The sequence below is a fragment of the Myotis yumanensis genome, unplaced genomic scaffold, assembly GCF_028538775.1.
Source record: "Myotis yumanensis isolate MYYU_CA2020_CCGP unplaced genomic scaffold, mMyoYum1.0.hap1 SCAF_3, whole genome shotgun sequence".
Lineage (NCBI taxonomy): Eukaryota > Metazoa > Chordata > Mammalia > Chiroptera > Vespertilionidae > Myotis > Myotis yumanensis.
The window spans coordinates 105,919,890-105,947,241 of record NW_027223754.1 but is presented as its reverse complement, the minus strand read 5'-3'; the positions used below and the strand labels follow the sequence as shown (position 1 = coordinate 105,947,241).

The 27,352-nt window shown below is 44.9% G+C and overlaps 1 protein-coding gene across 6 annotated transcripts in view; it reads right to left on the bottom strand.

Annotated features, from left to right (window-relative positions):
* Positions 1–2,483: 2,483 nt before the first annotated feature.
* Positions 2,484–27,352, bottom strand: part of MICAL3 (microtubule associated monooxygenase, calponin and LIM domain containing 3) — a 253,825-nt gene continuing 228,956 nt past the window's right edge. For 4 of the 6 annotated variants that reach the window (XM_070409266.1, XM_070409267.1, XM_070409268.1 and 1 more), the window contains 4 exons: positions 7,677–7,742; positions 5,114–5,213; positions 4,910–4,983; positions 2,484–4,823 (listed from right to left, as the gene is read on the bottom strand). In XM_070409266.1, coding sequence (XP_070265367.1) covers positions 4,639–4,823; positions 4,910–4,983; positions 5,114–5,213; positions 7,677–7,742 — 425 coding nt within the window. In that variant the 3' untranslated portion in view covers positions 2,484–4,638. The remainder of the gene's footprint in view (positions 4,824–4,909; positions 4,984–5,113; positions 5,214–7,676; positions 7,743–27,352) is intronic. The other 2 variants (XM_070409269.1, XM_070409270.1) reach the window with 1 other exon arrangement.

Below are 27,352 nucleotides of genomic sequence, written 5' to 3'. Positions count from 1 at the left end.
CTTCTCAGGTAGAGGCAGCCAGCACACATGGCCTACCCACAGAAGCTGGGACTCCAACTTTCTCGTTTAAGCCCCAGCTGCATCAAGATCTTAGGGCAAGGGACACAAGGAGTAAGGCTGTCACAAAATGCTACCCTAGTAAAATTCAGAGGCAACAGGCTATCTGGGAGTGTCACTGGAGGGCCTGTGACCCCAGGCACCTGGTCTACCAGGCTTCTTGGTTAGGTGTGTTTTCGGTGGGACATAACCCACCTAGGAGGATGGCTTCTTACCTTCCTCACTGAACATGGCTGATCTTCTGAGCAGTTAACAGAAAGGAGTCTCCTTAAGTGAGCCAGTCTGGCCAGCTCATAAAAGTGAAATAAAGTAGCACATTCTCTCCATTTACCATTTTCCACTCTGATTTCTAAGAAGATACTATGAGGATTCAAGGATCAGAAGGGATTTAGAAGCCATCAGACATGGTGGTTTCTTGGACAGAAAGGAGCAGTGCTTCTAATGGGCTATTCCCGGGTACTCCAGCAGCCTTCCTTTCTGGTTGCCTGTCTAAAACCACAATCACCATTTCCTGCCACCAGGGGTTGCTGTGAACTGCTAACTCCTGCCTGCTTCCAGCTCCAATCAAAGTGAGCCCCTCTGAGGGACAAAGGTGTTTGGGACCAGCACAGGTGACTTCCAAACTCTTCTTTCCCAGCAGGAATGCACCTCGATCCATCTTTCTTTTTAGTAATCTAGGGCCACAGTACATTCACTCATGCTGGCTCTCTTGTTTCTACCTGTGTCAGTTAGGCCCTTTTCTTCCTCCTGGAATAGCTGGCAATACAGCCAGAAGGTTGTGGACCCAGCCTCTAAGGCTGACCTCCAGGCTGGGCAAGGCTCATCTCCACCCATTTATTGCCATTTTTTCTCCCTTGTTACTGTTCCCAAGGGAAGCATCATGCCTTAGGGATTAGCTCTGTATTCCTGATGGGTCAACACAAAGGGAAGGGGAGAGTGCTGGAAAAGCAACCCAGGAGGCTTCTTGTAGCAAAGAGAGGAGAGTCAGTCAGGATTATTTTCTTCCATTTCTCGGGGATTTTTCCATTCTAAAGAAGGGTGGTGTCAGCTCTCTCCAAGACCCTGTGCAAGGAACTCGGGGACATTCACTCATCTGAATGATGAGGCCTGGAAGCTGCAGACCCCACAGCACTGGCTCTCAGGTCAGCTGTGTCAAAGGCCAGTGCCCAGCAAGACTGGAAGCAGCACTGGCAAGGAAGGCTGCCAGGACCCAGGTTCACTCTGACTTGGATAATTTCTAGAACATGCTTCTTTTCAAGAGAAAATACTGGGGTTTGGTTTTAAAGAACAGCTTCTTACCACATTGGGTTGCTTCAGACATTTTCTCAAGTAATAACAGTTGATGGCTGAGCCAGTATAATAAAAAAAAGCACACACACACACAAGCAAACAAAGTTGTCTTTAAACAACCTTGCACATATTCACACATACATTAGACATAAAATGACTTGCATGAATACCACCTACCTGCAAAAGACAGGTGGTAGACCTGGACATGCATCCTGGTGCACTGCCAAGTCCAGTACTACGACTTAAGAAACACACTGTGTATCCCTTTTAAAACTTTTATTGTGCATAAAATGGCCCATTCCCCTTTGTAGCTCAGTTGTTACCACTTTAGAAATTTTTTTCTTTAAATTCTTTCCACTTCGTGCCTGACTGAAAATGTCTTCTCTTGGAAGGGATAAAGAATAATCTATCTTTGCTGGTCAAAAGAAGCTGGAGAATAGCTCCTGAGGGCTAAGGCTCAAATACCATCTGAGCAGTATTAGAACCTCCCATTCCTGTTGGCCAGCCCCCCCACCCCCAACAGTGACTGACTCGGGATGGTGGTGCCTGCTGCTGTCCTAGGTAATGCTGAGCTTGGAGCCCACTGTGTGGCCTGGTGTTTGGGGCTCACCCAACCTCAGGCGTTTCAGATGAATATATTTCCTGTTCCCCCTGCCTTCAAGGGGACTTAACTCTTGAGAAGAAAAACCTGCCTGGAGCTGCATGCATTTCCAGAGTTGGAAAACATTTCATGCAGCATGTCACCAGGTACTAAATAAACTGCAAACTAGTGGTTATAAAATGGAAGCTTTGAAAAAAGTACTGTTGGGAGTGCAATGCAGGGGAACATTTCACAGGCTTCTCTGCAAAGTCTTCAGCCCCTTTCTAGTAACTGAAGGAAGCAGTGTGCACTTTGGAAGGATGCAGTATTGGCTAGCAGCAAGAGGCAGGCAGTAACATCTTACGCCCCTGCTACATTAAGCCACTTAGAGAGGATCACTATGGCCACATCCCTTCTAGCCACTTCCTAAACTGATTCCTTGTCCTGGAGTTAGCAGGAGCTACAATGGAGGGAGGCAGCTCTCCTGGGGCATGGTCAGGTATGGTGGCCTTTGAGAGGTGGAGGGTTAGGGAAAAGGCCACAAAGGTGATAAAGGTCCTGACCCAAGTCCAATTTTATTGGAAGTTGGGGTTTAAAGATGGACTCTGGAACACCCTTCTCTCCCCCTTTTAAGAAAAGAGAATAAAAACAGAGATTCTGCTTGACTCATCTGAAAACAAGAAGTGAAGAAGTCAGAGCTGTGGTGGCTACCAGCAGCACACTCCTGGATTTCCACAGTAGGGAGATGGCAGCTTCGGGACAAAGTGAAGAAGAAGACAGGTTCTTTGCTCCTTTGTAGTGAGAACGAATGTTCAAGTTGAGGCACAGTGTGGTTTCCCATGGAAGTTCCAAGGTCAGCACGGATGCCCAATCTGTCCTGCCCTCAGGTGGCCTTGAAGAGTTGCCATGCTTCTGTTCTCTCTACATTGGCCCCTCTGCACAGGAGTTGGCTAGAACACCCTCCCAGACTGGCCTGGCACTGGTGGGCCTCTCCTTGGGCTCACCATGAGCTAATTCTGTGGATGGACAAGTGGTGACCCACCAGGTTTCCTCAGACAGTGGCTGAGCTGAAAGAAATAAGCAGTTTGGCTCAAGGAGCTAGTTACACGGTGCTTATCATCCCTTGCCCCCACCTGCCCACCCCCCTGAAGATCCAGGAACTGTGGAGGTCTGGGCTGGCGCTGTTACTAGTTTGGAGAGACCAACCTAAACCCCACTTGTGCATGTCTATCCAGTTGGATTTGAGGCTGGGCTGAGGGAATCCTAATCAGATGGATTACAAGGTCCCACCAGGCACTGTCTCAGCCAGCCTAGAAGAGGGCCTATCCCCAACTTTCCATAATAAATGTGTTATGAGAGGTTAAAAACCCCTGGTACAGAAACTGAAAAAAAAAAAAAAAAAAAAAAAAGGGTTCTGCAGAGCCAATATTCCCACAGGGAAAGACAAGTGGCATCTGTGCCTGCTGGTCTGGCTTCAAACAGTGCTGACATGTCTCCTTGACAAGTAGGTGGTGTAGACATAAAGTTTGGTGCCAGAGTGAGAACAGGGTACCAGGTGGAGGAGGAGGATCCAGACACAAAGTATAGGAGGGGACAGAAGAGCTGTGAGTGGGGGGCCCCCATGAGGGACTCACTGCTTTCTGATGTCAGTGGGGTCAGTAACTCTATAAAGGTGAGCTAATAAATAGATGGATGTAGCAAGCGTTCAGGCAGGCTGGCATGGTCACTTCCACACCAGGTGCCAGGTGATCAGTGTCTTTAGTAAAGATATAAAAATGAAATTTTTTTCAAGTATTAAAAAAATAAGTTAATTGAAAAAAAGAGTTTGAAGTGGCTGAGTGTCTTGCTAGATTGTCAGCTTCATTTCAATGTGCAAACGCAGGAAAAACACCAAGGAGGATCACTCCTGCCCCAACTGAAGTACTGAACAGTGACTGGGGGCTTGAAATGTAGAGCCTCACCCGTCTCCCAAAGTCAGTATTTTCCAGTGTTAAAATGGTTGTGAATTAAAAGCAAAATGCAGCAATACACAACCCTCAGACCACAATTAGAGAGAGGCCTGGGGCATTTGGCCACGTGGAGTCCAGTGTGTGGTGTGGGACTGGGGAGCAGACTCCTCCTGGATCCTCCTTACTTACATAATGAACTCAGGAAATGGGGCCCCCTCAGCTTCCAGGAGATGCAGGATAGGCATCACCCTGACTGGCCACGGCCTCTCCCACTCTTAGTTCACATGTGGTTTTCCTGGGAGTCTCCTTTGTTTCTTTGGTGGTGCTTCAGGGAGCATGAAGAAGACAGTTGCCCCTTCCTCTCTGTGGGGTGCACTCTGGTGGCTGTGGTTTTGACAGAGGGGGAGCAGCTTCCTTCTCTCATTACACGTGCCTGCACAAGGAGGGACGCCGGTTACTGCGCATCCCTGGGGAACTTTCTTTTCCCCATATTAAACCTCTGCACTCCATGGCCTTCACTCCCTGGATCAGGAATTCAGAGTGAGTCTATTCAAGGAGGCAGAGCCGCCTCAGATACTCATCTTCACTTGGGATTCCCCACAGCACAGATACTTGATCTGCTTTTTAAGAGGCACATGGACATTTGAGTGCAAACTCCCAGGAGCTGCCAGACCTTCTCAGATCTTGGGTCTAGGTGGTGTGGAAGAGCCCAGCTGGGTCAGGCGGATTTCACAGACCAGCTAGCAGAGCGTGGGTGGGAGCTCAGGACCAGTTTAGGCTGAAGCCCTTTGACAGCATGACAGCCTCCAGGTCCTTGTCTTCCTCTTTCTCCCGGAGCCGCTGCTCCTCTAGCAACGCCACAAGGGCGTCTCTCTGCTCCACCACCTCCAGCATCTCGTTCAGGATCTTCTTCTCCTCTGACAACTCCTCCTCGGTCTTAAGGTGATCTGGGCAGTAGCAAAAGACAGGTCTGTAGGGCCAGGAGGCCACACCCAGCCTACCCATGTACAGCTCAGCCGTGTTCCCCTCTTACCTTCCATTGCCATTCGCTCCCGGAGTTCCTGCTGCAGTCGGCTCTGCCGGTCTTCCAGTTCCAGCTCCCGGGCGCTGGGAAGGTAGGCAAGGGGAAGGAGACAAGCAACAGTGACTTGGGGACCATATCTCCTTACCCCCTAAATTAGGAAGGAGCTGTGCTCCTGCCATGATAGGCACTGAGCTCATAGCTGGGTCCACTCACAAGATCATCAGCTCCGACTCATAGCGCACCATGGCATTCTTTTCTTGCACCAGCCTGAACCACTCTTGCATCAGCTTGGGGTCGTCCTTCTTGCCCATGCCTGCAGAAAGAGGGAGAGTCAGGCACACAAAGGGTTTGTTGTCTACTTGGCCAGCAGGAGTCATCACACTGGGGCAAATGTGCAAAGAGAGCAGAGCGAGATGCTGCAGGAACGTTCCCAAGCCAGGTTCAGCGTTTGCCTGCCGCCCAGAAGGGGGCGCCATGCCCACCCCCAGGGCCTAATTGAGCCTGTGCTTTGAGCTTGTCCTTCCCAGGCCTGCCCTCACCCCTCAGTAACCTGGTCACCACTAGTTTAGACCTCTCCTGCTTAGTGGTTTTCCTTTGGTATATTTTAAGTGCTTTGCCTGCCTGCCTGCCTGCCTGCCTTCCTTCCTTCCTTCCTTCCTTCCTTCCTTCCTTCCTTCCTTCCATTTAATATTTACTTGGTACTTGCTATGTACTAGGCCTGCTTTGAAGAAGACAGCCTAATGACGGAGATAAATGTGAGGTTATACACCACACTTGGTCTCTTTTTAAGTCACACTCACTAACTCAGCTCTTTCTAGGCACTGCCCCCATGGGGCCTCATCATTTCTTTTATCCTGACCAAACACTCTTCCATTGGATCCTATATGGTATATGAGGTACATCCCAGGAAAGCTAGCAGGTTTCTCACCGAGGGCAGAGAAACAACAGCAGACCCTAGGGCCTAGAGACTAAATGAGGTGGAACACTCGCTCAACCCAACCCCAGCAGCAGTGTCCGGGCTGGCACCTGCCTAACTCAGGCTGCCCTGCACCATGGCATTGCTGAGACCTAGACCTCCACCAGGAGTATCCTGACCCCACTGGGCTTCACTGTAGCAGGAGGATGGACAGAAGAACTTTCCAAGGAATCAAACTACCCAAAGAGGGAAAACACCTTTTCCTTGGAGCACAAAGAAGCCATAGTGTGGTCCTGCCCGAAGGCAAATGACAAACTATGTCAGTGGTTCTTCAATATTTTTGGATTACAAACCATTTTGAGAATCTCAGGAAAGCTAGGGACTCCCTTCCTAGAAAAAAAATGCATGCATATACATCCAACAATTTCATTTCATACAGAATTTCAGGGTGTTCATGGGATTCCTGAAATCCATCCATGGGCCCCAGGTGAAGAGGCACTGCACTGGGAAATCTTTCAAAGTGCTTTCCATTTTATGAGTAACTTGGTTGGATGTTCTATCCCAGTAAAGACTAGACCTAGAAACATATGGAGTACATCCTCAGGTGGGATGACTCTCATGTATTAAGCTCCTTACTGCTTTCCTACATTCTTCACACCTGACTTTCTAGCATACTGTTCAAAGACAACTCTCTCTCTCTCTGCAATGTTGTTTGCTTGACACACACGAAGCCCAAGCCAGTTAGTCTTTCAATGGGGCTACATTCTGGAGAGGCAGAAATGACTCACATTCATACAAGCAGGGGTTAATGAATGCACTGTGTGGTGCACATGCAGCTGGGCTCCCAAGGTAAAGTCTTGCCCCTGAGTCCTATTCTGAAGGATGGAAGCTCCCTTCTTATTGGTCGAGCCTGCTACTGTGGAGTGCGTGTTGGAGTGTCTGGGGACCAAAGCTCTTCTCACCCAACCCAATAGACTTGGCTCTTTGGCTGTTAAAGCAGCCTACAGCTCAGTTCCATGCATTCCTTTCTGAGTGTCTCTGCACAGTGTGCCCACATGGCCATGGAAGATGGAGCCTGAGGCATGCAAGCTATCCAGTGTGGCAAGCTGTAAATGCAGCTTCCTCCTTCCCACCTCCCCAAAATTCCACAGGGAAACCTCTAAACACCACTCATGAGCTTTGGTAGATTGTTCACAGCCAATAAGCAAAAGTATATGGTGGGGTGGGTGAAAGTCAAATGTGAGAACCATGGAGAGAGCACAGGAAGAGGTTAGCAAGGGTTAGTCATGAACACACTCCCCTTCCCCTTCCCACATGCCTTTTCAACAACAATCTTATCACCACAAAAGACTTCAAATCAGACAAACTTAAAAAAAAAAATCACACACACTCAGCAAGACACAGGGTAGAGAAGTTTGCTTTCAGTGGTTGTTTGGGATAAGAACTCAGGGGCATTTGTATAGACCAGTCTTTGTAAGGACAGTATTCCTCGACTCCACCAATACAAATTGTTGCCACACAGGCGGGAGGTTCCTGACCCATGAACCTGGCCCCTCTATCTGCTGGACTTGAGACTGAAAGGCCCAACCACAAATGGTGGTGCAATATCGTGGGACTCTCTGCTGCTGCTGAGAGGCCTGCCTCAGAGGCTCTCTGGCTTCACTCCATACCCCGTTCCTCCCCTGAGACAGTCAAAGGGATACTGTACCTTGTAAGAAACTGCCACATACTCATGAAGTTTTGTAACAGGGCTATCAAGTGTCAGAGAAAGAAAGAGAGACAGCAGGGTGTGGCTCCCTCTTTAACTAGTGTTACTATGGCCTGAGAGGCAGTGGGGATGAGGTTGGGGAGTTACGTTACCTTCCTGGACACAGCAAGGGCAGAAGGAGAGAGGTCTACGCCGTGGAGTCCCGCCACTGGGCTCAACTTCAAAAAGGACCAAACAAAGAAGAGGAGGAGGAGACAGAGAAAGACAAAAAGAAAAGAGGAGGAGTAGTTTGGAAGTGAAGAGGGACAGGGAGACAGTGAAATAAAAAAATAAGCAGAGGACAAAAAGCATAAAAGTGAGAAAGGAACAAAAGGAGGAAAAGAAAAAAAATACAAGAAATGGAAAGGCAGAAAAAAGGGAAACAATGTCTACAAATGAATTAAGTCCCTTTATCGGCATGGAAACTCAGTAAGAGAGACCCAGGCCTGGGTGGCCATCCCTGATGTAGGTACGTGGCTAAAAAAAAGGAATGCACATGCACATGCTCCCTTCCCGATGGTGGGGCAGCTCCCAGTAAGGGCTGCTCCTTCTTCCTCTAGTCCCCATGGGGAGGGAGGTGACACTGGGTATTACCATACAGTGGCCTTTGGGTTTTGGGTTCCCTCCTTAAAATTGCCCAAAGCCCCTAGATAGGTCTGCCTACCTTTGTGGAACAGACTGTGTTATATATGTGGTCAAAACTGCTTCCAGTTTTGTAGGTGATAACCTCAGCCAACCAACCAAACCTGCGCCCATATTCATAGACACATGAGCCCCAGTTACAACTCCGCTTGTATAAGTCTAAGGGGGCTGAAGGGGTTTGTGACCGCTGCGTTGCCGTGCCCACAGAAAGCAGCTGAGTCTATGGAGGGCTGCCAGTGCTCTGACATCTGCTTTGAATGCGGAGCCAGGATGTGTTGGGGAACATGTCCACACAGAAGCAACTTCCACCAGTCTGTTTCACTATCCCCCCACATGCCAGGGAGAGCAAACCACCTCCTTTGCTTCCATCCCTTCCATCTGCACAGAGGGATCCAATGCCATAGGTGGGGAAAGGCTGTCACACTTTGGACTGTAAGACCAAAAAAGGTGCTGACAGGACATACCAACCCACAGTAACACTGCTGATAAGAGCTGTGGACAGGGGACTGAGAGAAGATAGTGTGCAGAGAAACACCTGTGAGACTTAGAGACCTGACGGTAACTCAAGGAAAAGGAGGAGCTCACAGGGACCATCACAGAACCACATGTCACACTGGAGACAGGGAACACCCTCCCCAGCAGAGATACCTCAAGGACTCTGGTGTGTGTGTGCAGGTGAGTGATTTTACAATTAGAACAGGGGTAAGAAGTTACCCTGGTTTAGTCACCAGAAGGGTTGAGAGGCTGTTCTGCATTGCAGTCAAATAAATGCAGATGCCACATTTTCTCTTTCCTTTAAGCCTCTCACAGTGATCTCCATATTGCTTTGTGCTATGCAGTGAATCCGGCGTTTGGTAAAACTTCAAAACTAAAGCCAGATACTGTGTGTGCATGTGTGTGTGAAATGCTGATTATATCCAGCGTTCTAACAGACATGACTGTGACCAGCTGATGTGTTGGGGTAGGAAGAAGTATTCCTTCCATAACTAGTCTATGTTCAACCTTCTCTGTTACAAAAATGTAGAGTCTGTTTTGGTGCTCAGAATACCTGGATACATCCCATGAAATACAACATCAATGAGCACTCTGTGCCACTTTGCGGGACAGATGGTACCCCAGACAGTCTGTGGTGCAGAGTGGACAGTGTCTATATCCATTTGCAAGGCACAGTGAAATGATACACAACCAATGCACACCCAAAATAAGGAAGTATGTACCTGCACGTAAACTTAAAAATGTGTTTCAATTTTCTGGTAATCACAAAATAGAGCTTTCAGCTTCTTTTATGTAGACCACATCCTCATACACCTTTTCCATTATAAACGACAATATGCAGTAACAAAATATTCAGAACAGAAATTAGGAAATGAAATTAGAAAGGGGGGCATCAGGTAAAGCAAGTGTTTAAAAAGAAGAAAGCATCTGTACCAATAAAAGGGTAATATGCTAATTAGACTGGGAGACCTTCCGGATGTCCTTCTGGACAAAGCCATGGTGGTGGGGCCGAGGCAGAGGTGGTTAGGGGCGAGCAGGCCGGCGGGGGGGGGGGGGGGGGGGGGGCAGTTGGGGGGAGCAGACCGGCTGGGGGGGCAGTTGGGGGCAACCAGTCCAGCAGGGGCGGGCAGTTAGGGATGATCTGGCTGGAAGGGGGGAGGGGGGTGGCAGTAGGGGATGATCAGGTCGGCAGGCAGAGTGGTTAGGGACAATCAGGCAGGCAGGCAGGTGAGCGGTTAGGAGCCAGCAGTCCCGGATTGTGAGAGGGATGTCCGACTGCCAGTTTAGGCCCGATCCCAACCAGCAGTCGGACATCCCCCGAGGGGTTCCAGGTTGGAGAGGGTGCAGGCCGGGCTGAGGGACACCCCCTCACCCCCGTCACGAATTTCGTGCACCGGGCCACTAGTCCTATATAATAAAGAGCTAATATGCTAATTAGACTGAACAGCAGAACGACCTTCTGGATGGAGCTGGGGGGGGGGGGAGGGGGTGCACGAGGCAGCTGGGACTGCGAGGGCTGAGCTTCTTGCACAAATTTCGTGCATCGGGCCTCTAGTTCTATAATAAGGGGCAGAGGGCAGGATGTGAAATGGCCAGAAGGGAGCTGGGTAAACTCACACTGTGTGGTTATGACTTTCTTCTTTAGACTTTTCTGCATGCTCTGGAATTTCCATAATGTATACTATTTTAATAATCAGAAAACATAACCAATAGATATTGTTCGAAAAAGAAGAAATTGAGGAGGGAAAACTGACTGGAAACATCAGTCAAATAACGGGCATCCTCCCAGATCTGGCTCTCAGGTGAGTGTGCATAGGAAGCAAAGGATTTGGTTTTGAGTGCCATTTGTTTGCCTTTTTTGGAGATGTGAGAAATAGAGGATTTGGTCCACTAGTTCTAAAGTCAAGCCCATGACAAACTTTTTAAAAATAGGGTTCTGTCTCTGTAACAGCTACCACATTTATAACCTCACAAACCACCTCTGCATCCTCTAGGCTCATCATCACTTCTGAGAAACCCTGGAACTGGGTTCTGGTTGGAAGCCTTTTATCAGCAACTCTACACTCTCATACTCACTGCTCTGCTTGCCTTCAACACTCTGCAAGCTTATCTGCTCCATCTTTTACCTTGACAGCAAACTAATTTTTTTTTCATTTGACACAAAAATTCCTTTTGAAATGTGACCACCATCAGCAACTGTTTAGCACCCATTCACTTTGACCACTGGGGGCAGGTGACAGGTGAATTTAAGAGCAGCAGAATATTGTCATATAGTAAGGTATGTTTCATCATATTCCAGTGATGCATGCAATAAGCAAGGATAGTGCTTTACCATTTCAAAACACTCTCACATGTGTTATTTCATTGATCCATACATTGGTGGCCACCTGGATGACCATTAGTATCTCTATTTTGAAATGGGTGATCTGAGGATCAAAGAAGTTAAATGTGGCACAGCCTGACTAAAATCTGGATCTGCCTTTCCCATGCTGAACTAAGAGTCTGCCCTCTTTAAAGGGGCAACAAAGGCTCTAGGTAAATCTAACAATAGGTAGCTACTGGAAACTGAGTCACACACAAAAATCCTATTCAGAATGCCAGTCCTGGAAAAGAGTGGTACTGCCACCCTTTCCTCCAATTGTAGAGGCCCAGAGAGGATAAGTGACCTGGCTGGGGACACAGTGAAGCTCGGACCTGACTCAAGATCTTGCCTTTCTAAGTTAGGGGTGCTCTCCACACTACCACTTTGCCTCTGACCTACTAGACACCTCACTCCAGGTCCTGCCTCTTGTGTGGCCCAGGGCTGTGGAGCAGTTGGCAGGTGGGAAAAGCAAACAATCCTATGGCAACTCCCTCTTCTCTACACTTATCTTTTCTATATTTCCATCTTCCTCCAATTTCCTCATGAAGGCTTTGTCCAAGACACTTCACCTCAAAGCACTGCACCCTCCCCTCCTACCCTATCAGTTAACTGAATGAAATGTTAGGCTAGCTGAAAAACACCAAACTAACCAACCCATACTCAGGACCCTGAGTGTGGATGCTCATCTGTGATGTATACAAACTCAACATGACTTCAGTCCTTTTGGTTGTCAAAATTCCCTGAGACTGAGAGGCAGAGAATGGTCTGGAAGTTTTCTCACAAGGAGAGGTGAGGATGGTAGGAAGTGCGGAGGCGATAAAGGGTTGACCGGGTTCCCACAGACAGCGATGAAGTTCTGGAGGGATATCTCAGTTGTGGGAGGTTCCCACTGAGAACTCTGGGGTCTTAAACCCCAAGCTGGGCTCCCCAGCCCAGAACACCAGAACTAAGAAAGGTGCCCATATAACATCTGGCTGTGAAAAGTAGCAGGGATGCCGTCTGCCAGCGAGAGACTGCTGGAAATGCAGGCATCCTCTTAAAGGGCCAACACACAAAATTCCATGTGCCGCCACTCACCCTGGACTCCGGTAGAGGGAAGGCAGAGTGGACTGGAGCTGAGTGAGCACAAGCCAGGATTGGGAGCTCTGGAGTTGGAGCTTGGAGGGCAGCCACCCTGGTTCCCTGTGCTGAGTAATTTCCTCATGCTCAGAGGAAGTCTTTCTCTGATGGTGGAATTTTGCTATTCAAGCAGTTTTTGCCTGAGGGGGAAGGCAGTAGCCCCCCTGATAGAAGACCTCTTGCCCTACCTTGGGGTCAATAGCCTGAGGCTAATCAAGTCTGAGTGTCAACTGAACTGCAGGCAGAGGCAGGTCTCAGGAGGTTTTGAGTCTTTTCTTCATCTAATCCTGGGCCCAGAGCTATGAAAAGCAGACCCTGGTGCCCATCTTTGTCCTTTCCAAAGGCATCCTTCCCCAGCAGAGGGAGCCACAAGCTGTGGATTGCAGTTATCTCCAAACAAGGTACTCAGGGCCAGTCACAAAAAGGGTCTGATATTGCCCAGGCTGGTTTGGCTCAGGCTGGTTTGGCTCAGTGGATAGAGCGTTATCAGCCTGAGGACCAAAGGGTCCCAGGTTTGATTCTGGTCAAGGGCATGTGCCTTGGTTGTAAGCTCCTCCTTGGGATGTGTGTATGAGGCAACCAATTGATATGTTTCTCTCATCAATATTTCTCTGTCTTTCCCTCTCTCTTCCATTCTCTCTAAAAATCAATGGAAAAATATCCTTGAGCGAGGCTAAAAAAAAGTGTCTGACATTGTCCTGCACTAGAGATTGGGAGTTATAGCAGATCTACTTAATACACAGACACAAACCCAAACAGGCAGCAAAAAAGGGGAGACAAAAAAACAAGTCCCAAATGAAAGAACAAGAGAATTCTCCAGAAGAAGAGCTAAATAAAATGGAGATAAGAAATTTATCAGGCATAGAGTTCAGAATAATGATGGCAAAGATGCTCAACAGCATGAGAAAATATATAGTAACTATGAAGAAAGGCACAACACAAATAAAGAACTAAGTGCAAAGAATATTCAGAAGATTAGGGGAAGCACAGGATCACATCAGTGAATTAAAAGACAGGGCAGAAAAAAATCACTCAGAGGACCAAAAAGAAAAAGCAATTAAAAAACAGGAGGACAGCTTAAGGGAGCTGTGGGACAACATGAAACATAACAATATTCACATAATAGGTGTGCCAGAAGGTGAAGAAAATGAGCAAGGGATAGAGAATGTGTTTGAAGAAATAATGGCAGAAAAATACCGAAACCTGATGAAGGAAAAAGTTTAGGAGGCACAGAGAGCTACAACAGAGAAGAACACAAACAAGTCCATGCACAGACATATCATAATTAAAATGCTGCCTGGCTGGTGTGGTTCAGTGGTTGAGCATTGACCTATGAACGAGGAGGTCATGCTTTGATTCCCGGATGGGGCACATGGCTAGGCTGCAGGCTTGATCCCCTGTAAGATGTGTGCAGGAGGCAGCCGATTGATGATTCTCTTTCACCATTAATGTTTCTATCTCCCTCTCCCTCTCCCTCTCCCTCTCCCTCTCCCTACCTCTCTGAAATCAATAAAAATAATTTAAAAATGCCCAAAATTAAAGACAAAGAGAGAATCTTAAAGGCAGCAAGAGAAAAGCAAACTGTTACCTACAAAGGAGCTCCCATAGGAGCTGACACCTGATTTCTCATCAAAAACTCTACAGGCCAGAAGGGAATGGCATGAAATACTCAAGATAATGAAAGCAAGGATCTAAAACCAAGATTACTATACCCAGCAAGGCTAGCATTCAAAATAGAAGGTGAAATAAAGAGCTTCTCAGACAAAAAAAGAGGCTAAAGGACTTTATCGCCACTAAACCAGCACTGTAAGAAATGCTAAAGGGACTGCTATAATGAGAAGATGTAGAGAGTGAAACATAGACATACAGAATTAAAATGGCAATAAATAAGTACAATAATAATACTGTACTATCAACAATAATCTTTAATATAAGTGGTTTAAATGCTCCAATCAAAAGACATAAGGTAGCTGAATAGACACAAAAACATGACCCAATGACAGTGGGGCCTTGACTTATGAGTTTAATTCGTTCCGAGACCGAGCTCGTTAAGGAGCTCGTTAAGGAGCTCGTTAACTCAAATTACTCTGTCAACTCAATGCAAAAAATCGGCCGAGAGACAGCTGGTATCTCAAAAAACTAGTTAGTTGGAACACTCGTAAGTCAAGGCCCCACTGTATATGCTGTCTACAAGAGACCCACCTAAGAACAAAAGAATCACACAGGATGAGAGTGAAGGGATGGAAAATTTTTTTCCATGAAAATGGAAATAAAATAAAAAAGCTGGAGTAGCAATACTCATAACTGGCAAAATAGACTTCAAAATGAAGGCCATCACAAGAGACAACAAAGGTCACTATATAATACTAAAGGGAATGATCCAACAAGAGGATATAACTCTGGTAAACATATATGTACCCAATATAGGAGCACCTAAATATATAAAAAACACTTCCAGGGTACTTTAAGGGAGAGATAAAAAACAATACAGCTATAGTAGGGGACTTTAACACCATACTGACTTCACTGGATAGATCTTAGATCTTCCAGGCAAAAACTTAACAGGGAAATAGTGACTCTAAAGGACACGCTGGATCAGATGAATTTAATTGACAATTATAGAACATTTCACCCCAAAGCTGACAAATATATATTCTTCTCAAGTGCACAGGGTCATTCTCAAAGATAGATGACATTTTAGGACACAAAACAAGTCTCTACAAGTTCAATAAGATTGCAATCATTTCAAGCATCTTCTCAGATCACAGTGCAGTGAAATTAGAAATCAACTACAGTAAAAACAATCAAAAACATTCAAACACATGGAGGCTAAATAGCATGTTATTAAACAATGTATGGGTTACCAAGGAGATCAAGAAAGACATCAGACACTTCCTGGAAACAAATGAAAATGAACACACAACAACCCCAAATCTATGGGACACAGCAAAACCAGTCCTGAGAGGGAGGTTCATAGCACTATAGGCCTATTTCAAAAAAAAAAACACACAAGAAAAATTAATAATAAACAATTAACCCTCAAGTTAAAGAATTAGAAAGAGAACAACAAGAAAAGCCCAGAGTAAGTAGTAGGAAGGAAATAATAAAGATTAGAGCAAAAATAAATGACATAGAGACTAATACAAAAGATCATTAAGACCAAGATCTGGTTCTTTGAAAAGATAAGATTGATGAACTGTTAACCAGATTTGTCAAGAAACAGTGAGAGAGGACCCATGTAAACAAAATCAGGAATGAAAGCAGTGAAGTAACCACTGACACCACAGAAATACAATGGATTGTAAGAAAATACTATGAGCAACTATATGCCAACAAGTTGGACAATGTGGATGAAATGGACAAATTCCTAGAAAAAGACAATATTCCCAAACTGAATCAGAAAACCTGAATAGGCCAATAACAACTGATGATATTGAAGCAGTAATAAATAAGTAAAAACTCCCAGCAAACAAAAGCCCAGGTCCAGATGGCTTCACAGGGGAGTTTTACCAAATATTCAAAAAAGAATTAACACCTATTCCAGAAAATCCAAGAGGAAAGAACACTTCCAAACTCTTTCTATGAGGCCAGCATTATCCTAATCCTAAAACTAGATAAAGACACAAGAAAACAGAACTACAGGCCAATATTGGGATGAACATAGATGCTAAAATCCTCAACAAAATATTAGCAAATCAGATCCAACAATATATTAAAAAGATCATACACCATGACCAAGTGGGATTTATGCCAGGGATGCAAGGTTGGTACCAATGGGTCCTGGGTTTGATTCCCATCAAGGGCATGTACCTTGGTTACAGGCTCCTCCCCGGCCCGAACCCCAGTTGGGGCTCGTGTAGGAGGCAACCAATCGATGTGTTTCTCTCACATTGATGTTTCTCTCTGTCTTTCCCTCTCTCTTGTACTCTCCCTAAAAATCAATGGAAAAATATCCTAGGGTGAGGATTAATAACAACAAAAACATCACATTATCATATCTATAGATGCAGAAAAAGCATTAGACAAAATCCAACACATATTTTTTATAAAAACTATCAATAAAGTGGGAAGAGAAGGAGCATATCTCAACATAATAAAGGCCATATGAACCTATAGGCAACATCATACTCACTGGGCAAAAACTAAAAGCATTTCCCCTAAGAATAGGAACAAGACAGGGATGCCCTCTTTCACCACTCCTGTTCAACACAGTACTGGAAGTCCTAGCCATAGTGATCAGACAAGAAGAAGAAATAAAAGGCATCTAAATTGGAAAGGAGGAAGTAAGACTGTCATCTGCAGATGACATGATACTGTACATAGGAAACCCTAACGACTCCACCAAAAAACTACTAGATTTAATAAATGAACTTGGCAATGTAGCAGGATACAAAATTAATACTCCAAAATTGATGGCATTTTTATACTCCAATAATGGATTGTCCAAAAGAGAAACTAAACAAACAATCCCCATTACCATTACAACAACAAAATTAAGATACTTAGGAATAAACTTAACCAAGTAGGTAAAAGACTCAGAAAACTAAAAGTGGAAGAATATACTGTGTCCATGGATTGGTAGAATTAACATCATTAAAATGACCATACTACCCAAAGCAATCTATAGATTTAATGCACTCCCTATTAAAATACCAATGGCATATTTAACAGATCTAGAACAAATACTCCAAAAATTTATATGGAACCAACAGAGACCCCCAATAGCCTCAGCAATCTTGAGATAGAAAAACAACGTTGGAGGGATCACAATCCCAGATATCAAGTTATACCACAAAGCCACCGTAATCAAAACAGCCTGGCACTGGCACAAGAACAGGCATATAGATTATGCAATAGAACAGAGACCCGAGAAATCAACTCAAGCCATTATGCTCTATTAAAATTTGACAAAGTAGTCAAGAGCATATAATGGAGTCAAGAGAGTCTGTTCAATTAATGGTGCTGAGAAAATTGGACAGATACATGCAGAAAAATTAAACTAGACCACCAACTTAAACCATACACAAGAATAAACTCAAAATGGAAAGAAGACTTAAATGTAAGTTGTGAAACCATAAAAATCCTAAAAGAAAGCATAGGCATATCTCAGACATCTTGCAGATACATCTCCTAAGGCCAAGGACACTAAGGAGAAAATAAACAAATGGGACTACATCAAAATAAAAAGCTTCTGCACAGCAAAAGAAACCATCAATAAAATGTAAAGGGAGCCCACTGTATGAAAGAACATATTTGGCAATGATACATTTGATAAAGGGTTAATATCCAAAATATATAAGGAACTCATACAACCTAACAAAAGGAAGACAAACAATCCAATTAAAAAAATGGATGTAGGACCTAAATAGAGACTTCTTTAAAGCCAAAGTGGACATAGAGAAGGCCAAGAGACAAATGGAAAAGTGCCTAGTCACCAATCATCATCAAAGAGATACAAATTAAAATGACAATGAGGTATCACCTTACACTTGTCAGAATGGCTACCATTAACAAATCAACAAATGACAAGTGCTGGTGAGGATATGAAGAAAAGGGAACCCTAGTACACTGCTGGTGGGAATGCAGACTGGTGCAGCCATTATGAAAAAAGTATTGAGTTTCCTCAAAAAATTAAATATGGAACTGCCATTTGACCCAGTGGTCCCACTTCTTGGAATGTATCCTAAGAAACCAGAAACACCAATCAGAAAGAATATATGCACCCCAATGTTTATAGTAGCACAATTTACAATAGCTAAGATGTGGAAACAGCCCAAGTGCCCATGAGTAGAGGAGTGGATAAAAAAGCTGCGGCACATTTACACCGTGGAAATCTATGTAGCAGTGAAAAAGAGGGATCTTGTACACTTTGAGATAGCATGGAGGGATCTGGAGAGTATCATGCTAAGTGAAATAAGTCAGTCAGAGAAAGACAAGTACCACATTATCTCACACATATGTGGAATCTAATAGCAAAATAAACTGACAAACTAAATAGGTCCAGAGACATATAAGCATGGAACAGACTGTGGAATCTCAGAGGGAAGGCGGGGGTGAGTGGGTGGAAAGAGATCAACCAAAGAACTTGTATGTATGCATATATGCATAACCCATGGACACAGACAATAAGGTGGTGAAGGCCTGGTGGGGGTGGGCTAAAAAGGGGTCAATTGGGGACAAAAGGTGACCTATGTAATACTTTAAACAATAAAGATGAAAAAAACACAAAAAACAAACAAACAAACAGAAACACTGGTATGACCTAGAATGTTAGGGCCTAATACTGTATACTAGAAACATTATGAGGAAAATGGGCTTTTTGTGAGCTGAGCTACTATTTATAATTGTACTAGTGGCCCAGTGCATGAAAATCGTGCATATTAAAAGAGAATTAGAAGAAATATTTTAATATTGCTATTTGCCCTTTCTCTATAATAGAAGTGTCAGAGATGAAAGAAAATTAGTAAAATGTACATGAAAATCTCCCTCCTGTCAGAGTCTGGGGCACACTGTGGGACCCAGAGTCAAGTCCCCACCCACCCGCGTGCACCTCGAAATCGTGCAAGACCCAGACCCAGCCGGCCCCACCCCCGTCAAGCCCCGCAGGGTGGTGGGTGCAGCCTCAGGTCCCCCGGCCCAGGGCAGGGGGCGCAGCCTCAGGTCCCCGGGCCTGGCCTCAGGTCCCCCGGGCCTGGCCTCAGGTCCCCCGGTCCTGGCACTGGGGCAGGGGGCGTGGCCTCAGGTCCCCCCACATGGCCTCAGGTCCCCAGGCCTAGCCTCAGGTCCCCTAGCCCTGGGGCAGTGGGCCTAGCCTCAGGTCCCCTTGCCCGGCCTCAGGTCCCCCGCCAAGCCCCACTGGGCAGGGGGCACAGCCTCAGTTCCCCCGTCAAGCCCCGCCGGGTGGGGGCGGGTGCAACCTCAGGTCCCCCGTCAAGTCCCACCAGGTGGGGGGTGTGGCCTCAGGTCCCCAGGTCCCGGGGCGTGTGGCCTTAGGGCCCCCGGCCCCAGCACGAGGGTGTGATGACCTTTTGCATATTAGCTCTTTATTATATAGGATCTCCACATGAAAATACAAAATTCCAAATAATCAAGTCACAACCATCATACAATATCATCCTTTTAGGCTCAGAATTGCCGCCCCTTCCCTTTTTATATACCACAGCTGGTTTCATGCATAAAAATCTGTAAAGCACCCCAGAGTTAAGTACTTCCCTTCCAGTTCTACTTTTGGAAAATCCTGCATATAGGAAGAGATTCTGTTTGATTTTGACTTCCTCAAAATAGGCAAGAGGCATGCTTGCTTCTCAGTTGCATTTTGAGGCTCCATTTTCTTGTTACAGGGACGCTGGGCTAGTCTTTGTGGACAACTGTCTGGGGCAGACTTCCATTTCTCACACTTGTTTTTGGCTATAATGCCACAATATTTACTGATAACTGACCCAGCATTGCAGAAGTACCTTTTTACCCAATTCAACCTATTTATACTACCAGAATTTCGTTATTTTTATCCAGAAGAAACATCAGGGACATTACCTATCATTTCCTAGCTCAATCAACCAGATTAAACTTGCAGAAAGCCAGATGCCCAGGGTTGGGAGAATTTCTTGGTGATGTAGGTATAAGGAATGAGGCTTTCACTAATCTTTCTTTTTTATAAAGCAAATATTTTTTTAAAATAGGAAGAGATTATTTTTTATTTGATTTCCTCTTGGCCTCCAAGAGAGCGGAAGGGAAAGGGAGAGATAGAAACATCTATGGAAGAGAAATATCCATCAGCTGCCTCCTGAATGTCCCCTACAGGATGGAGATCAAGCCCACAACCCGGGCATGTGCCCTGACTGTGAATGGAACCAGCAACCTTTTGGTGTATGGGATGATGCTCAACTGAGCCACACTGGCCAAGCCTGATTTTCCTTTCTGTGTTGTTCAGGTTATGTAGTCTAAAGCAAGGGAAGATTGGCCAGATATTTTGTTGACTAAGATTATACTCAACTGTTCTGACTCCTTAACCCAGAAACCTATTTGCTCTGTATCAATAAATGCCATGCAGGACATGAGTTAGCCTTTGCATTATTTGTAAAACTGAGATGCCCAGTCCCAAACCCAGGGGCAATGACAGATGCTGTGACCCTACAAGGGAGTCAAGGTGGTTGGCTGCAAAGCTGCAGAGTGGTAAGCTGAAAGGTCTATGTCCCAGCAGGCCCAGTCTATATACATATGACAGGGCTAGGGGGGTGCCTTGTGTTATAAAACTTAGTACAGATAAATCTTAAGATGGTGCATAGCTAAATGCCTGTACTTGCTGCCTCCCACAACCACATAAAAATTACAAGTACAATAGAGAACAACTATCATCCAGAACCATGGGAAAGCTGGCTGAGTGGAAGTACTACAGCTGGAGAGGTAAAGAAGAAAGCACACTGAGACTGGTAGGAGGTGAGGAGGCACTGAGGTGCCCAGTCCCAAACCCAACGGGCTGGTTCAGCACCCTGTGTGCCTCTTTTTTAATTGGGAGAGAGATCGCCTCTGCGGCGGCCCCCTAAAGGAGCAAGGAGTCCCAGCCCCACACCAGGCCCCAAGCCCAGGGTCCCAGAGCTGGGGAAAGAAGTCCCTAAGGGCAGACTGTAAAAACAAGTGCAGATTGGGGCTGAGTGACACACAGACTGCTGGAGACCCAGCTGCTCTTCTTAAAAGGCAGGCACTGCAAACTGAATTTACAAGCTCCCACTTCCTCTGAGCTCCAGTGCCGGGCTAGGCTTTGGGGTCCCAGATACACACGAGGAGAAACTGGACTGTCTGGCATCAGGGCAGGAATACGGGGTGGTTTTCTTCCAGATGAAGGTGCTTGCAGTGGTCATTGTTCCTGTGTTGGGACCTTCCCGGTAAAGGGCTGACTGGCAGCCATTTCTGTTCCCTCTGCCCTGGTGATTCCCTGAGACCCCCCCTACCCAATTTACAACCCCACCCAAGCTGTGTGCAGCAGCTCTTGCATGTGAATGGTCTGTCCTTTTTCAGACTGAAAACCTGTTAAACAAGCTGCAGCTGGGTCAGGGAGCCCCAAACTTGTCAATAAAAGGCCCCAAAAAACTGGCACTAGCACCAGCGTGCCTTGCTTCACAGCTGGACCTCGTCTGGGCACTTCCAAACCAGATAAAAAGAGGAGGAATCTGTAGATCTCTCTGTAGCTCCTGCTGGGTGGCCCCAGGCAGTGGCTGATGTTGCACCTCCCTGGAGACCCAAGAGCCAGTGTACCAGTGGTCAGTGTGAGACTATACCAGATTACAACTCTTCACATCCATAAGCAACACACTCAAGGGGCAGACTCAGTGAGCACCAACGCCCCACTGAAGCAAGTCATGCTCCATAAGGGTGTCTCCTGCACAGCAGCTCTCTCACTGTAGTCGTAGCTGGCCCTCACAGCCAGTTTGGCCTGGCGGTCAATTCCTCCCAGTGACACCAACAGCAATCAAGGCTCAACTACAATAAAACTGTGAACACAGCCCACAAAGGGGTGCAGCAAGAGTGTCCACCTCAGGTGACTGGGGAGGCTGAGCCACTGGGCCCTATAGGACACCTACTACACAAGGCCACTCTGTCAACTCAAGGAGACTTAGCAGCTACCCAATACATAGAAACAAACACAGGGAAGTAGCCACAATGCAGAGACAAAGAAACATGTCACAAATGAAAGAAATGGAAGAAAGCAAACTACTGGATATAGAGTTCAAAATCATGGTTATAAGGTTACTCAAGAATCTTCTAGAAACCTCCGAGGAACTTAGTGAGACTTTCAAGGATCTTAGTGAGAATGCCAAAAAAATGGAAAAGAACCAGTCAGAAATTAAGCATACACTGACTGAAGTAAAGAATAATATACAGGGAGTGAGCACCAAAGCCCCATCGAAGCAAGTCTAGCCCCAGAGGGGTGTCTCCAGCACAGAAGTTCTCCCACCGCAGACACAGCTGATTCTCACAGCCAATTGACCTGGAGGTCAATTCCTCACAGTGATAACTACAACAATCAAGGCTTAACCACAACAAGACTGTGCACAAAGCCCACAAGGGGGTGCACCAAGAGTGTCTACCTTAGGTAATTGGGACACTTAGCACAGAAAGGCACTCTATCGACACAGCGAAGCATAAAAAAATGCCGAGACAAAGAAACAGGACACAAACGACAGAATTGGAGGAAAGCAAACTGTTGGATATAGAGTTCAAAACCACACTTTTAAGGTCTTTAAAGAACTGTTTAGAAGCCCTCGAAAAGACTGGTAAGACCGCCGATAAATGTAGTGAGATCCTCAAGAAATCTAATGAGACCCTCGATGTTGTGATAAAGGACCAACTAGAAATTAAGCATACACTGACTGAAATAAAGAATATTATACAGACTCCCAACAGCAGACCAGAGGGTCGCAAGGATCAAGTCAAAGATTTGAAATACGAAGAAGCAAAAAACACCCAACCGGAAAAGCAAAATGAAAAAAGAACCCAAAAATATGAAGATAGTGTAAGGAGCCTCTGGGACAGCTTCAAGCGTACCAACATCCGAATTATAGGGGTGCCAGAAGATGAGAGAGAGCAAGATATTGAAAACGTATTTGAAGAAATAATGACAGAAAACTTCCCCTACCTGGTGAAAGGAATAGACTTCCAAGTCCAGGAAGCGCAGAGAACCCCAAACAAAAGGAATCCAAAGAGGACCACACCAAGACACATCATAATTAAAATGCCAAGAGCAAAAGACAAAGAGAGAATCCTAAAAGCAGCAAGAGAAAGAAGATCAATTACCTACAAGGGAGTACCCATACGACTGTCAGCTGATTTCTCAACAGAAACTTTGCAGGCCAGAAGGGAATGGCAAGAAATATTCAAAGTGATGAATACCAAGAACCTACAACCAAGACTACTTTATCCAGCAAAGCTATCATTCAGAAGTGAAGGCCAGATAAAGAGCTTCACAGATAAGAAAAAGCTAAAGGAGTTCATCACCACCAAACCAGTATTATATGAAATGCTGAAAGGTATCCTGTAAGAAGAGGAAGAAGAAGAAAAAGGTAAAGATACAAATTATGAACAACAAATACACATCTATCAACAAGTGAATCTAAAAATCAAGTGAATAAATAATCTGATGAACTGGTGATTGTAATAGAATCAGGGACATAGAAAGGGAATGGACTGACTATTCTTGGGGGGGGGGGGAGAAAGGGGTGTGGGGGTGAGTGAAGAGATTAGACAACAATCGTGCACCTATGGATGAGGACAGTGGGTGGTGAGTGAGGGCAGAGGGTGGGGTTGGAACTGGGTGGAGGGGAGTTATGGTGGGAAAAAAAAAAAAAAAAAAGAATAATATACAGGGATTCAACAGTAGATTAGGGGATCCAGAGAATCAGATCAATGATTTGAAATACGAGCAAGCAAATAATACCCAACCAGAAGAGCAAAAAGAAAAAAGAATCCAAAAATATGAAGATAGTGTAAGGAGCCTCTGGGACAAATCCGAATTATGGGGTGCCAGAAGAAGAGAGAGAGACAAGATACTGAAAACATATTTGAAGAAATAATGACAGAAACTTCCCCTACCTGGTGAAAGAAATAGACTTACAAGTCCAGGAAGTACAGAGAACCCTAAACAAGACGAATCCAAAGAGGACCACACCAAGACACATCATAATTAAAATGCCAAGGGCAAAAGACAAAGAGAGAATCTTAAAAGCAGCAAGAGAAAAACAGTTACCTACAAGGGAGTACCCATATGACTGTTAGCTGATTTCTCAACAGACACTATGCAGGCCAGAAGGGAGTGGCAACAAATATTCAAAGTGATGAATAGCAAGAACCTACAACCAAGAATACTTTACCCAGCAAAGCTATCATTTAGAATTGAAGGTCAGATAAAGAACTTCACAGACAAGAAAAAGCTAAAGGAGTTCATCACCACCAAACCAGTATTATATGAAATGCTGAAGAGTATTCTTTAAGAAGAGGAAAAAGAAAAAAGTAAAGATAAAAAATATGAACAACAGCCGAAACCGGTTTGGCTCAGTGGATAGAGCATTGGCCTGTGGACTGAAAGGTCCCAGGTTCGATTCCGGTCAAGGGCATGTACCTGGGATGCGGGCACATCCCTGGTGGGAGATGTGCAGGAGGCGGCTGATCGATGTTTCTCTCTCATTGATGTTTCTAACTCTCTATCTCTCTCCCTTCCTCTCTGTAAAAAAATCAATAAACTATATTTTAAAAAAATATGAACAACAAAGTGATAACAAATACCTATCTATCAACAAGTAAATCTAAAAATCAAATGCATAGCCCTAGCTGGTTTGGCTCAGTGGAAAGAGCGTTGGCCTGGGGACTGAAGTGTCCCAGGTTATATTCTGGTCAAGGGCACATGCCTGGGTTGTGGGCTCGATACCCAGTAGGGGGTGTGCAGGAGGCAGCCGATCAATGATTCTCTCTCATCATTGATGTTTCTATCTCTTTCTCCCTCTCCCTTTCTCTCTGAAATCTATAAAAATATATTAAAAAATAAAATAAAAATCAAATGCATAAAAAAATCTGATGAACAGAATAAACTGGTGAATGGAACAGAATCAGGGGCATGGAAATGGAACAGACTGATGATTCTCAGAGGAAAGGGAGTGTGTGGTGGGTGCAGGAAGAGATTAGACAAAGATCTTATATGGACGCAGACAATAGGGTGGTGAGGGCCTGGGGTGGGGTGGGAACTGGGTAGAGGGGAGCTATGGAAGGAAAAAAGAGGGACATCTGTAATAATCTCAACAATAAAATTAATTAAAAAAAACTTAGTACAGAATGGAGCTCTAGAATAAAGGCAAAAAAGAGAGAATAAAACAAGAAAACAGAATATAAGAATTGTGATCCAACACACCCATGTGTGTGCACGTACAATATGTGTGTACATTCACATGTGTATGCACACATGTACACAGAAGAATGCTGGGAAATCTCAAGGACTTTAAAGTTCCTAAGCAAAAACAGAGCCAAAAAGACAAGCCAAAATCTAGAACATCAAATTAAAGGAAGCAAACAGAACAGGAAGACCCAGAAAGGAGGGAAGTAAGCAGGCTTGTGAGGGGCCCTCTGTGCCTCTCACCCCAATTCACCAGCAACAATAAAAGACCACTTTCCAGTCCTTTATGCTACATTTCTAAACCATTCACGTTCTTTCAATTTCCCTTTGAGATCAATCAACAGGTAAAGTCTTTGAAAACTAGAAATTAGGTGTATACAGGGTGAGCAATATTAGGTTTACAGTTGTGTGTATATGAAAGAGTTTATTCTTGTATTATTCATTAACTATTGTATTATTTCCCATATAAACAACTTTAAACCTCATTTACCCCCTTCCCATATGTTTTTAATTTAAAGGTATTCAGAGATATGGTTTTTATATAAAGATTTCCAGTCATCTATCTATCTGGTGCAACAAAATGTGCTGACTGGGTAGGGTGGGGAGCCTGCCTAGTGTCTTGGGAAGAAGATGAAGGGGGTGAGGTCAATTGGGCACCCTTCCTCTCTGGCCAAAGGCTCATTCTGTCTTTTTAATGGTTTGTTTTGAAACAACAAGGTTCAGCTAAGAGAAGAAAGATCTTTATTCTCTGTACTCTGTGGCTCAAAAAGAGACTTCTAATACAGATTTGGACCCTTTATATAGTCAGCTGATAACTATCAAATGACCCTACTGGAACAATATAGTTTAATGAGCAGAGCACCAGGCAGGCATTATGGGTCTGGACTTCTCTGAGCTTTGATTAGTGCTGGGCCCAGCAATGAGGTCTCTGTGTGGCCTTCTGGGGATGCAATAGCAGAGAAGCAATCAGATTCGACATTTTAGACTTCAGATTTTAAAAGGATAATTTCCTCCCCTCAAATAATGAATATTACCAAGTGCTCCAAGAAGAAAACAGCAGAATCTGAAAGGGACCTATTTCTGTTATCTAAATGTTCCTCCTGGAGCTTGATGGGAGTGAGGCTGGAGGACTCTTGCTCTCTGCCTGGGTATATAGTGACTCCCTTTGGAATGGATGTTTCTCTCATGCTTCATTGTTAGGGCAATAGCAGCCTCTATGTGGTGAGCCCAACCCACAGGAGAAGTCTAACGTTTAGAAAAAATAACATAAGCTGAAAAAGAAATGATGAGTTGATGAGAATCCAGTAGCAGGGATATCAGGTGTTTGATGGGGGCATTTCATAATTCAGAAGACACATTGAGTTTTATTTATTTCATATTCCCTTAGAATTTGTTGGAATTTTAAATCTGAAAGGCTAGTAGTTGGGAGTTCAGAAACACAGAAATGAAAAGAGCCAACTACATTTATCATTCAAGCAATGGGGATAAAGAAAACAAAACTAGACATATGAGGTAATCAGTGTGGCAACAGTATCTTAAACTGGGAGGGAAGGGTGAATATACTTTTAAATAAATTGATTTTGACATTTCCTTCCAGGAGATTTTGAATTAAAAAACAACAATAACCCAACCACATATTTTCACACATTGAGATTCACTTAATAAAAATGATATAAACAGTCCTCGCTGGTTTGGCTCAGTGGATAGAGCATTGGGCTGTGGACTGAAGGGTCCCAAGTTCGATTCCCGGTCAGGACATGTGCTGGGTTGTGGGCTCGATCCCCAGTGTGGGGCATGCAGGAAGCAGCCAATCAATGATTCTCTCTTATCATTGATGTTTCTCTCTCTCCTTCTCCTTTCCTCTCTGAAATAAAAAAAAATATATATTTTTAAAAATGACATAAACAGCCTGGCTGGCGTGGCTCAGTGATTGAGCATCGTCAACCCATGAACCAGGAAGTCATGGTTTGATTCCTGGTCAGGGCACATGCCCAGGTTGCAGACTCGATCTCCAGTGTGAGGCAGCCAATCGATGATTCTCTCTCTTCATTGATGTTTCTATCTCTCTCTTCCTCTCTGAAATCAATTAAAAATATTTTTTAAAAAAAATGACATACATATCCCCCAAGAGTGTTAGGAGGCGTTAGGAAAGGAATCAAGGACATTAAACAAGAAATACATTTTGTTAATTACTGCATGAATGGCCGTGAGTGTGGAAGTCCCTGAGAAGCTCTGGGGCACTGAAGGAATCTGTGGAGGGTGGAATCCATGGGACAATGGGGTGGGACAGAGAG